This window comes from Ochlerotatus camptorhynchus, unplaced genomic scaffold, assembly GCF_037179485.1.
Source record: "Ochlerotatus camptorhynchus isolate MF236.1 unplaced genomic scaffold, CSIRO-AGI_Acam_v1.1 ptg000032l, whole genome shotgun sequence".
Taxonomy (NCBI): Eukaryota; Metazoa; Arthropoda; class Insecta; order Diptera; family Culicidae; genus Ochlerotatus; species Ochlerotatus camptorhynchus.
The window spans coordinates 168,173-184,096 of record NW_027040523.1 but is presented as its reverse complement, the minus strand read 5'-3'; the positions used below and the strand labels follow the sequence as shown (position 1 = coordinate 184,096).

The following is a 15,924-nucleotide window of genomic DNA, read 5'->3' as shown; positions in this document are numbered from 1 at the left end:
TCCTAAAATTTTAGCTCATTTTGATGCGAACTTGTACTGCACTGGTCCTTTGAAGTTTACATGGGAATTACTACGGCAAAAGTTCCATGTTTTCCCGGGATTTTGGAATTTCCCGGCACTCCGAGAAATTAAAAAAAAAACAATAGGATGTGTTTAAACCCGGGAAACAGGATTTTCCATGCTAGTCACGGTCAAGATCAACTACATTGAGAACAGGTTTTTTGGAAACTTCATTTTAAAACCTCCATTTTGAAGCTTCAATTAAATGTTTCTAGACCTCCGGCCCAATTATCGAAAGTAACATATGGCTTTATATTAGTTTCCCTTCTTTGAAACCTGCTCGTTCTATATAATTTTGTTTTCAGACGTCCTTGTGTGACTAATGGAGGATAAAGGTAGCCTAGTCAGTTAAGACACGGTATTACAAACTGGAGGCGGCGGGTCAAGTCGAGGAAATTTTATCGGTTTCCCTGGACATAGAGTATCATTGTGCTTGCCACACAATATGCAATTTCATGAATTGGATGACATAGAAAGCTTTCCTTTAATAACCGTCAAAGTGCATCTACAATACTAAGTTGAGAGCTGGCAAAACGCTCGCTACAGAAGCGTAAAAGTCTAGAAGAAATGGTGTTACCTACATTAATTTTACTATTATGACAACATAGCAGAAAATGAAATCAACTAAGTAAAGCGTCGATGCATGCAAGTTTCTTCTGACATGAGCTTTCCGCAATCTGGTGTGTTGCTTCCATCTGAACTGGATTCGCATGCAGTGCTTTCACAGAATTAATAATGTCGCCAAAAGGAAGACCCACGCTCTTATTGGGAAAATTAAATTTGATCGTCGGATTGCTTTCAACGGCAACGACTAAAGAGACCATGCTGCAGGTAATGAACCAAGCGCACCGATTCAATAGTTGCTATCGAATGTACAGACGATCGCGTGATCCATACTGAGAGGTACAAGTGACTGAATATCAGAAGTATTTGAAATTGAATTTATGATATAGCAGCGATCCTAGTGGTCGGTTCTGGAATGAGTTAACAGCAGTTTGTTCTTTGAGTGCTGAAAGTTTCCCTTGCAAGTATAAGTTCGTTTTCGCCTGCACATTCACCTAGGCCTGATGATCTTGCAGTAGATCTGCAGTTGTGACCACAACAACCTAGGTAGATTTTCGCCAGGACGGAGACAATGGACTTGAGGGAAAAACGCATTCTACCGTTTACACCGTTCGAAAAATCCATGTAAATTTCAGCGAGATATAGCGCATATAAAATTAACGCTTGATTTGGCATAAATTTACGCGATATTTCGTGTAATTTTAAGCGCAATATCGCATAAATTAGCAATATTGTATGCAAGCTTGTAAACGATTTGGCTGTTTATGCCAAGTAACGCTCAAAATTGAACGAAGGGAGATTTTACGCGATAGTTAAAATTCAGAATTTTTTTCTGTGTATTATGGTACACAATGTATTTGCGAATTTTTGGAAGGTAGTTTAGTGGTGCCGTGAAAACGGAGTGGATTTTATCGAAATGGTCATTACCCCACCCAAACACATCTAATTCCGAAAAATCGAAATTTTTGGACAATTAACAAGCGGATGTTTAATAAAACTGGCAAGCTGATTCGAGATGTCGCGCAGTATCTACTGAGACAGGCTGAGGTGAGTGTGCAAAGCGTCAGATATCAACATAGTTTGATTAATTCAGGATTAATAATTTCATGCCATCTAGCCTTTAAAGATTTATTTTTTAAAGATATAATGCGTGGCTCTTTCTATACAATAATCTAAAATCGTAGACATTAACAGTCGATGTTTGATCAAGAACTAAAATTACAAGTAGATTAAAACACATCTCAATAAACGATGTTTTATACGTAATATGCAATTTAATATCAAAAGTGCCCGTTATTGGGGAACCTGGAAAGCTTGAGGCAAAGTTTTCGGTATTGTTTATTACTAATTAGGAATATTCTTTTGGAATGCACATTATAAAACAGAAACGACAATCTTAAGAAAGTTTCTGTCTCAAAAGATAATAGTTTTATCATCCATAAAGTTTCACCTGCTAGAAGGTACTCCGCAAATAAAATCTCGTTGAAAATTATTTTGCATAGCGTTCCACTCAGACTCAACCATAAAATACAGCGGAGAGAATAATTGCTTAGATTACGAGGATAGATTTTAAACTTAATTCGAAATGAGAAAATCAATGTAGCAGAAATTTTATATGCAGCACTATCTGTATTCTCTGTCGTAAGCGCTGCTGTTGGTCTTCACTCTCTGTGTCTTTGGGTGAACTATCTGCAGGATGGTCACAACTTTGCTTCTCTTAAGATTGTATCCGAAACAAAGTTCACAAAAAGCACTTTTACAATCCTTGAGCTGCTCTGCTTTTTAGTAAATATTTTCTTTCTATTTCTACGCTCGTTCTTGCATCGCTGCGTATTTTAATTAAGACGGAATTAACGATGCCAAGTGTATCGTAGATGCTTCATCCTACTTTGCCAGTTCGGAAGGGCAAAGTTACTCAAGCCAATATTATCTTTAGAATGGATGAATTTTGTTCTTTGAGAGACCAGAGTGGAAACTTCATTGCATGATTCAATGATTTGGGACGAGATGGTTTGTGCTGAATCTGATTGAGAGAATTTTACCGCCAGTCAGTTTAGGTTTCTAAACTGCCTCCGTTTATACTTAGTCCAATGGCTCATTATAATTTCATGATCCACTTCGTCTTCATATTAATACGCATCAGATGTTTGCAAGAAAAGTTCCACAACTTTTAGTATTGTATCCTCTGGGGTCAATAGTATGAAAAGCATTAAAAACACGTAGAGCAAAGAGAATGACGCACTTTGCAGGTTAATAAAACATTTTTATGACGCCGAAATTACTACGCTCTCCACTTTTGAAGACGCACATTTATCGCATAACTTTAACAACAAATCTTAATTTTGGAATAAAATATACCAGTGTCAGAGCTAGCTGAATGAGTTAACATAATTGTGCTTACTCGAGTATAAATTCAGACAAATGAGCAACAAAACATCAGAAGCAACGGAAGAGTCTAAAATTGTTAAAATCTAAAACTCAAGCCATACGCCTATTACTTCAATTTACAAGCTCAGTATCATGAGCACTGTAGATATATTGGCTTTTTTCATCGCTGATGTAAGCAAAGAGATAGCTTCAAAAATATGTAAATTGCGAAAAGTAATGCAACCCAAAATTGAATTTCCGTATTGAAATATCTATGTAGCTCATATTCTCTCATAGAAACGTTGCCATTCTTTTGGAATAATACTAGACACGATTTGCTACTACTGCTACGATTTTCCAGATCGTGACTGAAAATTCGTCAAGTAAAAGAAACATTCACAGAGAAAGAGACGCAAAGTTCTAATTGAATCGCGTGATTAAAATTCATTAAAAGCTGTATTCCATTAGGAGTAGCTTCCAAAGCGAAAAAAGAGATAAATATGCAGAGAAAAAAAAAGGCAAAAGCTCGATGCAGACTCTCTCGATGGAAGCATAGAAGACGTTCATCGCGTCGTGGCAAAAATCAACAGCCAAAGGCCACAATCTGAAAGGAAGTGGCTAACAATGTCAATAAGGGCAACTGAAGTACGGAACTCACACCCAGCAGGAAAAGTATGTTTTTAATGGTTTTGTGTAATTGGAAAAGGAATGCGCGCACTTAAAAATCAATTAGCTATTATTTCCTTTTGCTTGGTATACTTCCTGAGCTTTAAGTGGACGTTACAATTGTGTGGTGAGTTTTTCTTTCATATTTACACACTTAGACAAATTCATGTAAATTTAGGTGCTCTGTGAGTGATATGTACGAGTGTCAATTTTGACATAAAGTTGAGTCATAAAAGACGCGAAATATATTTCAATCAAACGTACTTTTCGAGCAACGAACTTTTCAGTCTCGGAGCACTTAATATTACATGACATATTTGTTTACGTCTCATCTTTTATGTCATAGATTGATTCCGTCATGTGTAAAATTAGTTATTTCTAATTGTGTACTTTCATGCATTCAGCTCAATTAGGGAAAACATTCAATTCAATTGTGTCACGGTTGAATAAAATGGATTCAAAAACTCATCAATTTCATCAACCTGAAATTCTTTCGCTCGACTAGAGAATATATACTGAAAATATTGACTATCAATTTTGCATGGATTAATACTCATCCATGTAAATCAACAGTTGCATCTTTAGGTTGGGCAACCGTTTCCGAGTAATTCATTTAAAATCGTATCCCTATTTTGGCCATTTTTGAAATAGCATGAAGTCTTCTGAATACAATTAATTAAAACAATGGACACTTTTAATATGATTATAAGTAGAAGTGATCCTTGATATAACTTTTTCACTTCAATCTTCTCGCAAACAATAAATTAACATATACAAACCAATATTACCAGTAAATGGGTCATTCCGCGCCGAGTGGTCACAAATTGCAAAAGTGAAATTTACCGTTTCAGATTTGGACCAAATTTTGAGGGAATGTTCATTTAGGTTTAAATTCGAAAATCCAAAGTTGTATGCTAATCGGAGCACCCCTTGATCAAGGAGCAAATTTTTCATTTTTCGTTATTTTTTAGAAAGCAGTACACTCTTTTGTTCATATCTCTGGAACGAATGAAGTTAAAAGTTTCATTTGTTATTGTTTTAATAAGAAAATTTTATTGAGAATCTAAATCTGTAGCCTTTGTTTTTGTACAGTGTTGTCAAATAATTTTAATTTACGTTTGAAAACTTTAAATGCTTTTTTTCTCATAATACATGTCGTTTAATTTTCAATTTAAGGACACCATCGTGTTTCCATCCTTTTTACATAAGAAACACTAAAAGACAAACAGTAATTTGCATAGTTCCTGAGATATTGCATTTTGAATGAGCTTAAGTCATAAATTATGAGGGTATTTTTTTCCATTTCCTCTTAATAAGTGGGTTCATTTTCATGGAAGTGGGGCGCGGAATGACCCATATGGCAGATTGCCTACTCCCTCAGATGGTGGTATGTACTACTTTGTTTTTCAAGAAATTGGCGATGGAAATGACAAACATCGAATTTCACGTCAACTCGACCAGTTTGTTGTTGGCAGCACCCTCTCAGATTCCAATGAAACTTTATGGGGTGTACAGACTACGTCTGCTTATGCAACTATGCAACTATGCATACTTGAATCCTGATAAATGTTGGCGTCTATAGTGGATACTTGTTTTACTTATAAGCCGAAAAGGGTTAAACATTTTTCAAAAAATTATACCTTAAGAATGATAAGGCCTACACCTAACCGGGAAATGTAAGATTCTTTTACAGAATTGCATTGAAAATAAACGAAATTTTTAATGTGTCACCCATTCTGTAATGTGGGAGTCTGAAGGTTATTTAAAGTTTGTTTCCGTAAATGCACTTATGTGTAAATTTTTCGACTGTTGTTAATTGATTAATTTGAGTTTTTGCTATGCAGTAGTTTTTTAACTGCCCAAAAACAGCCGCAGTTGGACAGTTAATAAACTACTGTTTGTACCTGTCAGACTGCATAGCCAAAACACAAATTAACCTTAATGCGGCTATTAAACCATCTCGTGAAGGTTTCATACTAAAATCCACACTGAATGGAAACAATTATTTCTACGTTTCAGTCTATTCCCAGACAATCAGAATGTACGTATATTCAAAGTTGTTTTTGTGATATACAAACATATATACAAACAAACAAATCGTATAGAATGCAAAAAAAGGGCCTATACCTACAAAAGTGGAGACCATATACGTGCAAATTTTAATTTCGTTTTAAACGAGTTGATTTGACATTATATACGATTCAATCTGTAATAACAAATTCAATTTGAAAAACCTTACGATGTAATCCGATTTAATTTGTGATACAGTACGATGAAAAAAAGATTCGTTGTATATAAGTCGGAAATTTGCATTCTATATGATTTAATTTAAACATAATGCGATGTATGTCATACTTATATGCAATGTTGACTTAAACTGCAGTTATTTACGATACTTTCTGTACATTGTTATACGACTTCTGGTTGTCTGGGTTGTACATAAGTGCTGCAATTATATTTGTTGTAAGAAACATATTCAAAAGATGTAAGAAATACACACATGCATTTGATATTCATGCCATTTGTTTTGCGTTTAAAATCATACGGTCAAATAGTGAATTGTAGAACATTGTCTGAAATTAAAATACATTTTTCTTCCAATTCCTACACTGAAAAATAAATTTAGAGTCAATTTATCTCAAAAAATTTTATGAGAAAATTTTGAAATTTTTGATTTGTTTCTAGAAAGGCACCTTAATTATCCATAAGTCGTCCATACAAGATGGGCACTTCTAAAGGAAAACAGTTTTTCAAACCCCCACCTTTTTATGTTTGTACTAAAACAAAGATATTTTTTATTACGGATTTTCCAAAAAAGAGAAAGATAATCCCTCATTTGTTTTCCGCTAGGGTACTTTTTTTTTCTTGATTTTCCTAGTTCTTTTACCGCTGGGTTGTCGATATTATACGCTTTTGTAGAATATAACGCTTTATTACTTTGAGCATAGTCAATTTTGATATTTACTGGCTTGAGTAAAAAAAAAAACTATGAGGGATTATTTTCAGCAAAAGAGTCTACTTTGATGCAAAATGCGCAATAAACCCACGCAAATTAGCATATTTCAACAACTGCAAGTATGCAATTGTGATTAAAAAAAAACAGTGGAAATGTGAAATCCTTCTTACGATTTTTATGAACATTTAGCATTTTTTATGACGCATACTGTAGACCAGTTGACCATAAAGTGCACAATGGGGTACAAGTCGTTTTGTCTTCTTCTTGTTTTGCTCTATTAATAGGAATGTAAATTCCCTATAGAATCGTTTCTCAAAGTTACAGTACTATCGCTTGAAAATTGCACCGGTAGTTTGAAGATAAAGTTGAAAGATTAGTGTTTTTTATGTTGAATATTTACAAATTCCTTGTACTTTGACGAGGCCCGGTAGCTCAGTGTTTGGCGTTTCTGCTTACTAAGTAAAAGGCCAGGAGTTCAGTCCCAGGCCCGTCCCCTTCCTTGCAATTTTTCACTATACCTTATTCTTGCCATTGTAAACAATATTCGGTATCAACGCCCACCACGCAAGCATCTGGAATGACTATAGCTACCCGAAGTCGTAATTACGTGCAAAGCCTCGAAGCAGTGTTGCCGGATGAGGGAGAGCTGATCGGAGTGCCTCATGATAACTGCTGGAGTAGTGCCAAAGCAACCATCAACAACTTAGCAGAAGGGGCCATTGGGTTCGTGGAGAGAAATCGACGAAACTATTGGTTCGACGAGGAGTGTCAGACGGATTTAGACGAGAAGAATGCACCCTGGACGATGATGCTGCAGCAATGGAGCCGTCAAAATGTGGAGCAAAGACAGTAAACTCATCTTTGCCGGTATTAGAAGCGCTGCCTTGAAGAGTTAGAGTGCGAAGAAATGGAGCAGCTGTATCGTTCTCAAGATACGCGTAAGTTCTACGAGAATGAAAACGCATCCCGCAAAGGCTTTGTGCCGCGAGCTGAAAGGTGTCGGGATAAGCATACAGATGTATTGATGGTTGGACGTGAGGAGATGGAAAAACTGAAGGAGCACTACGATGAACACTTGAATGGCGTGGAGGCGGAGTACCAAGCAGAAGCCATTCTTTCTTCATCGGAACGGAGACATCCCAAGTAATATTTTTGGTTTTATGAGGATTTTATAGACCACTGCTTTAAAACCTTGATAAAACTTGTAATGTTACTTGGGATGCTAACTCTCACAATAAGTGAAGTTAAGGATGCTATCAAACAGCTTAAGAAAAACATGGCATGGGAGGATGATATCGGAGCAATCACTATTTTCATCAAATGCATACAAAGTACTTTCCCAGATCTTCTTTCACCGTCTATCGCCACCAGCAAGCAGATTTGTGGGGAGTTATCAAGCTGGTTTTGTGGATGGGCTATCGACAACAGGCGTTCCTCCAAAAGTATTGAGAATATCAAGTCCCTACGCACCACCATCCATTTCACGTCCATTTATGATACTATTGACCGTGAAGAGCTATGAAAAATTAGGTCCGCGTCATTTGGCTGAATGCCGTTTATCCGAATACTGATTGGTTGCAAATTGATAAACGAAATTGAAATTGAGCCTGGCCTGTACTGTGCTTCGTCTCTCCTGCTGGCACAGTGTGGATCTCTTAATCTCTAAAACCTCCTTACACTCCTCCCGCTATAGTCATGCATATTATGTACAGGATCGAGGAGGATCTTCAAGCACTTGGAGTTTATCAACGACGCGTGCTTAGGATTATCTTTAACGGGGGATATGAAAACGGTGTATGGAGGAGAAGAATGAACCACGATATAGCGCAATTCTATGGTGAACCCAGTATCCAGAAAATTGCTCAAGTTGGAAGAGTACAATGGATGGGACACGTTGTAAATGTTAGGAGATTGAATGTGGATTCCGGTGGATCTTGCACCTGAAAATTCAACTTTATCCGAAAGTTGTTAATTCCAAGAGCAGTGAGGAAGCCATTCAAACAGGCTCTACCATAGGCCGGATCATTTCATCCTCATCCCCGCCTAACATTTGGGATCACTTACCACACGTCATAATTACTATTTGGATCAAAGAAATTGTGCTGCATTTGGGAGATGCATTTTGGTCCAGCTTAGGAAACATGAGAAGGCTGGGTAATTACAGATCATTCGCGTGAGACCCTTCCCTTTTATTTTTTTTACATTATATTTCAATCAACATTTATAAAAACTATACCAAATAAGGTACTAAAATTTAAATTAAGGAGCTTGGCTTTGCTTACGCAGTAAAATATCGTAGGTTTACCCCAAGCTCCACAAAAATAATACTATTGTCGCATTGCCTGCTCAAGCGAATCCTGACGCACCTCTTATCCAACTCCGTAGCATTTATGGGGGCATCGGTGAGTCACTGGCCTCCCTTTAAGTAGGTGTTACATCAACAGCAATGGTTATTGTCATGCTTTTCATGTTCTGAAGTTTGATTGGAGAACTATTCACTCGCAAATAGTTTTCCTTAAGCAATCAGAATAAGAACGTTAAAGTAGATACATGACAGTTGCCAGTATGCAATCTACGAATTACTCCGTTACAAACGCAATGCAACGCAACGCTTAAGGCCCACGCACATTAGATCCGGATCGGACGCGTTGCGGCAAAGTGACAGCTAAATCTATTGTCTAACTGTCAAATTTACGTCAACGCAACGCAAACGGATCTAATGTGGGTGGCCCTTTAGGGAAACAAAACATGCATAGGATTGTACGGAATTCTAACTTATCTTTGACATGGCAGATTTACATTCATGTGATCTTGTTTAGGATTATGTGAGTGAATGTAGGAAAAACAGATGAGTAATCTCTATTTTTGCCAATTTCTTTTTCTACCAATGAAGCAATAATTTTAGAGCATGCTTTTTTCCCAAGTCGTATACATTATTTTCCTTCAAAGGTTGTTTGAAATAACAAAAAAAAAACTATTATTCACTTCCGTTGAGCACTACTTAATCAGGACTAGGTACGCTGAAGACTATTCTATTTCCTCACATCTCAACCTTTATCTTTATCAATAATTGAAAATAATTTAATAAGTTTCCATCCGATTCCTTGAAAACCACCGTAGAATGGCAATTAAGATAATTCATATTCCCTTTCTTTCTTGTTTGCAGAAACAAAACCAAACCAGAATGGAACGAACAGAACAGGAGCATGAGCCAATGGAATTTGTATTCCATCGGTAGAGCGACCGCGCGTGTTGTAAAGACGATGGCGACCACAGTCACGTAATATTGAAAATTATGGCCGAGAAGGAAGCGATCCGCTATCAGTATGACTCGTACACTCCTCTCATGAAACAATCAAATAATGGAATGAGTACTCTACAGCGGAGTGAGATGAGTACCGCTCTTAAAAATGGAACACAAACGTCAACAACAATTGCGATTAGCAGTAAAAAACCGTCCAAATCTGGATGCTGTTCATGTCGGGGGAAAAAGTCGTCGACTTTTTGGGCGGCTTTGTTGACAAATCTAGGCATTTGTACGCTGTTGTTTGGATACACTTTGCTGGGTAATTAAGCTTTTTGATTTCCGTTTTTACATTGGTTTTCATGATGTTATCAGCGAATGGAATTTTTTGTTCTGTTTTATTTATATAAGAGATTTGTGTTAGTGACAATGATTAAAATTATTTTTCGATCTCAATTCCGTGCCCTGCTTCTTCTTATTGTAGGCTATTCACGCTTTTTTAACCAGCGTTTGCCGGTTCTCAACTTAGTGTTCTAGATACAGGTCCGCTGTTATTAATTGAGAGCTTTCTATGTCAATCAATGTATGCATTTGTATTTTCGGTAGCAAGCCCAGTGAGGTCAAGAACATTTCCAACCCAAAATATTTTCTACAATCATACAGAAAAAAATCTGAATTTTAACCATCCCGTAATACCATAAACATAGAAATTGCTGACAAGTTTGCATACAATATTGAGGATTTATGCAATATTTCACTTAAATTTACATGAATAAAATTTACGCAAAATCGTGTGTACTATATCGCAGGAATGTACACATGATTTTTTCATACGGTTTTTTTTTTCGTTCGAACCATTCTTCTTGCATGGTCAGAACGGTTCGAACGAAAACAAAAATATGGATGCTAGGGATTGGACCGGGAATCGAACTCGTCGTCTTCAGCTTTGTAATACTGTGCCTTTACTTACTAGGCTATCTGAGCATCCATTGGAATTTTGATTGATTCTGATGTTGAGTAAAATTACAGCAAAGATCATTTTAATAAATATCTGTTCCACTAAAATTTGTGCATATCTTACATACGTCTATTCCAGCGCTTAAGGAAGGTTGTCAAATTTTGATCACAAATTTGGAAAAAGCTCAGAAACCAGCTAAGCAATTCGAGAGTTCTCATAATTTCAGTTTGGGTCTTACTAGTCCTATTGAGAATCAGGTTGCTCGGGATTATCTGAATATTTTCTCTCGGGAAAATATTTTTGATGATTCCTGGAGGACTGATTTCGACGAAGTAAGATCAATAGCTAAAAAGTTTCATAATATGAAAGCTCCAGGTGATGATGGAATTTTCCATATCCTCACCAAAAAACTCCCAGAGAGTACCTTGTCTTTCTTGGTAAAATTATTTAACAGATGATTCCATTTGGCATACTTTCCTGATAAATATAAAAATGCAAAAAAAAAATTCCAATTTTGAAGCCGGATAAAAATCCAGCTGAAGCTTTTTGCTACCGTCCAATAAGTTTGCTTTCTTCAATAAGTAAACTTTTTGAAAAGATAATTTTAAATAGAATGATGCTTCACATCAATACGAACTCAATTTTTGCAGATGAGCAGTTTGGATTTCGCCAAGGGCATTCAACTACTCATCAACTCTTAAGAGTTACCAATTTAATTCGTTCAAACAAATCTGAAGGCCACTCAACTGGAGTTGCTCTTCTAGACATATAAAAAGCATTTGACAGTGTTTGGCATGAAGGTTTGATTGCTAAATTGAAAAAAGTTTAATTTTCCACTTTATATTATGAAATTAGTTCAAAATTATTTTACTGACAGAACTCTGCAGGTAATTATCAGAATTCCAAATCTAATCGACTACCTGTTAGAGCAGGAGTTCCTCAGGGTAGCATTCTTGGGCCTATATTGTATAACATTTTCACTTCGGACCTCCCTAATTTGCCTCAGGGTTGCCACAAATCTTTGTTCGCTGATGACACAGGCATTTCCGCTAAAGGAAGAAGTCTTCGTGTTAGTTGCAGCAGACTGCAGAAAAGCTTAGATATTTTCTCTTTTAATTTACAAAAATGGAAGATTTCTCTCAACGCTTCCAAAACTCAACTTATAATATTTCCACATAAGCCTAGAGCTTCCTTTTTGAAACTTAGTTGTAGTCACATAGTCACTATGAACGGAGTTCCAATTTCCTGGTCAAACCAAGTGAAATATCTTGGATTAGTACTTGATCACAAATTAACTTTTGAAGATCACATTGAGGGCATTCAAGCCAAATGTAACAAATTTATTTTTTTTAATTCTTTATTTAAGAGATTTTTAGCCAAAGGCTAGTTCATCTCTAAAGTAACAAATATATAAAATGTTTATATCCTCTTATAAACAGGAAATCCCAACTTTGCCTGATGAATAAACTTCTAATATTTAAACAAGTTTTTAGACCGGCAATGCTTTACGCTGTGCCAATATGGTCTAGTTGTTGCATTACCAGGAAAAAAAGCACTTCAAAGGATTCAGAACAGTCCGAAAGGTGATTTTGACGTTGCCTCCTTTGCACATTACTACCAAAGTACATAGAATTTCGAATGTGGAGACTTTAGAACAAATGTCCAACAAAATAATTAATATTTCAGACAAAAATCGTTGCAATCCTCAATTGCAACGATTAATTCCCTTTATACTTCGATGAGATTTAGTTTTAGTTTTTAGTTTTAAGATTTCAATTGTTATACACTGAAAATGTATTTTCGTTATTTCTCTGAAAACCGTTTCGTAAAAATGAATATCGCACATAAAACACATATTTCATAAATGGTACGAAACATTCGTTTTTCCTGTCATCTGGCGCAATGCTAATATTACGCCTTATTCATATAATATACAAATTCAACTTCGTTCAATCAAACCAAAAACTGCGCTTTTGTCTCCTAAAGTGCGGATTGTGTGTTGGAGATGGGCTACTTTTTTTTCTTGAAATATTTTCGGTCTGACCAATACATGCAAGCTTGGCTGCAATACATCAAATTACTGGTCACGGTGGTTTTATGCCAGAGAAAAAAAATACATACAAACAGCAGAAAAAGCAAACGAAATCGAATTACCGTTCTATGAGTGCTTCTTATTTGCCTTTAGCCTTACCATTTCTCGTACCACATATAGAACGAACGATGAATAAAGCACAATTCTGACTCTCCCAAGGTTCATGTTTCGAGTCTGGTCTGAAGCCTTCTTTAATTTTTTGTCATGTTTATTCCTTCCTATGATACCCATCGTGAGTGACACACACCACATTTTTCGGTCTCCACAACCCGCTGATTTTAAATTTTATTTTCAGTGCAGGAAGGCGCAGCTTAGCTTCTACACCTGCGTAGGATATCACACCCATTCATTAAACACACATGGGTCGGGACCAACGGCTATACTTCCCTTTCAAAGGAAGACGTGACCAGAGATTTTTATGCCTCAGGAAAATTCCACCAACCTCGGCTGGGATTGAACCCAGACCCATTGGGGTGAGAAAGCAGTCACGCTTACCACTACACAACCGGCGCCGGTACGTGCACGCGCGCACGATCTGCATAGAGACCGTTTGGTTCGTCGGTCAACTATCGAACTGTTGATTTTATTGCTGCTGCTGATACGGTGGAAGCGGGGTTAGGCATGTGAGGGGTACAGTGTCTCGATCGGCTAGCTGTACCCTGCTTTGCGAACTGTGGAAACGTCCAAGAACGGCGAAACTATTGTTTCGCATCGTCTGGACGTCGATCAGCCGTGTGCAGAAACCAATAGTCTACTTGTATATAGATCAGTGCACGGTCCCTAACCTCACTTTTTGCTCCCTATCATTTTGCTTCTGAGTAAAAGAGATAGCAACGAATGGGAGCCAAAACAAACCACCCAAAACTGTCAAAACTTACGGGTGAGAGAAGAGTGCAGCAAATCTTCGTGAACTGATCAATTGTCCCTTTCGTTAAAACAGCAAGAGAATAACGCTGATGAAGATTCTTTTATCCATGGGCTCTTAGAGCAACCGTACCAGTCGTTGCCATTTGCGGCACTATTTTACTTATGCACAGCATTTCCATTTTGGCTTAATCACTCCTCTCCACACCGGTCGTTGCTATCAGAGTCATAATTTAAGTTACCGTTTTCCACACCGGCAAAACAAACTTTTGACGTTCATTCAAAATAGCAACCGTCTGATGCGTTGCTACCGGGTTGCTAAATTTATGAACTCACTACTTCCCAAGGAGCGGATTGCTTTTTCCCCAGCAGTTGGTAAATGTGCCTTATTTACTCATTGGTATGGTTGCTCTTATGGATGGGACAACATTGTTTTGGTATTTTTCGCGACATTTTCTGAACAAAGCAGGAAATTTTTCGTGTACATTGTAAAGTAATGGTACTTAACAATCGGTTCCAATGTATAACTGATTATCGCTAAAAATGCTAATCTGCATTTGCACTGGGGGTTGACCTCGGTGGTCAAAATATTTACACGCAAGGTTGTTCATGTTCGGTGTGGACAGTGGTTAATCAATTACGCGAACTAGAGTTAACGGACCTTCCTATTGCATTACCGCTTCGGAAGACTGATGACGGTAGTATCAAGTTTAACATAGCATAGTGGTAGAGCGCCCGACTAGCGTACTGAGAAGTGTGGGTTCGATTGCCACCGGTAGGCGATAGTTTTTCATCACCATTTTTGCAACATACCAATATCTCCATCATGTTCACATGTCCATTACCTTCAGGTATTAAATATGATTAGATCCTTGCATCCAATATTTTAGTCGAACTCACTGTCTATCACTAGTTCAGATCTCTGGTTTATACTCACTTCATAATCATTCATACTTCGATGTCATTTCCGTTGGAATTAATTCTTATACTTAGTGTCCCAGGTGAAGATCCTCTCGATGCGTTCTTCCAACATACTAAGGCCCCTGGCAGAGTGAAAACTTGTGACCGAGCTGTTCAGCAAAAGGTATAATAATTATTATTAAAATATTTTGTCCGCTCGGTCACCAGCTTTTCCTGCACCTAAGTCCAGACGCATGCGTATGTTTGACGGATCAGAGACGCATGGCCAACTCCAAAAGTGACGGGATTTTCTGAGGCATAAAATCTCTGAAAATAAAGCCGTTGGTCCCCGATCTACGAGTTGATAGGTCGATAGGTAGGGTCTAGATGTGAGAGCTGCCTCATTGGCACTGGTAGCATTGGTACTCAGTACGGAAAACAAGATCGACGGAAATTGAATCAAGAAAAAAATAAATCGGGTGGCTTGTGGTGCGTGATAAAGGAGGTGTTTCGCTGGTTAGAACAAGACTGACTTATTCAAATGGTATCACTTAAATACTAGTTTTTATGTCGCATCCTCAAAGCAAAATGCAATTTTGTCACTATTTCCTATAGCTTAACTTTAATTGAATTGTATTTCATTGTCAAGATGTCGCGACTACCGATGCTAGATGCACTATAGTGGCTGCGGCCAATCAGCTATTTAAAAAGTCTAAAGAATCGTTTTCTGCGTAAAACTGTCAAACTTTTTGTGTTGAAAATGCCCTAATGCCAACCTGGTTGTCCCTATTATTGGGCACATGAATAAAAGGGCCTTCCTTTGCTCAGACGGCAAAGGCGTGTCTACAATGCAATACCATACTGGAGAGTTCGGTTTGGTCTAGGAAGTTATCGGGTTGGACAATATCTCGTCTTCTCTGGGCAGAGATTATTATTGTACTTACCATAACATATACGACTGCAAATTGTACAGGAATAGCATTGGCGTAGCTACTGGGGGTACCAAGGGGGCCAGGCCCCCTCCACAGAATTTTTGGTGTTTTTTTATTCACCGGTATTCTGTCAAGCTTGCGCAGTTCGCTTCTACTAATCTTTTTTTAAAGTCCTTTATGTTGACTACTTTTCTTACGTTCTGGACTAGAAGAAGCAATTTTGATAAATTTTATTATATCGATATTTAATCGATGGCATAATACGACGTCTACAAGCTTTACACATTGGTAATGAGCCCAGGGATTTTTCTTTAACTTTTT

The 15,924-nt window shown here is 37.3% G+C and overlaps 1 protein-coding gene across 3 annotated transcripts in view; it reads left to right on the top strand.

The window, feature by feature from the left end:
- Positions 1–15,924, top strand: part of LOC135708712 (TWiK family of potassium channels protein 7) — a 287,460-nt gene that overhangs the window by 104,764 nt on the left and 166,772 nt on the right. For all 3 annotated transcript variants that reach the window (XM_065230819.1, XM_065230828.1, XM_065230835.1), the window contains one exon: positions 9,780–10,179. In XM_065230819.1, coding sequence (XP_065086891.1) covers positions 9,909–10,179 — 271 coding nt within the window. In that variant the 5' untranslated portion in view covers positions 9,780–9,908. The remainder of the gene's footprint in view (positions 1–9,779; positions 10,180–15,924) is intronic.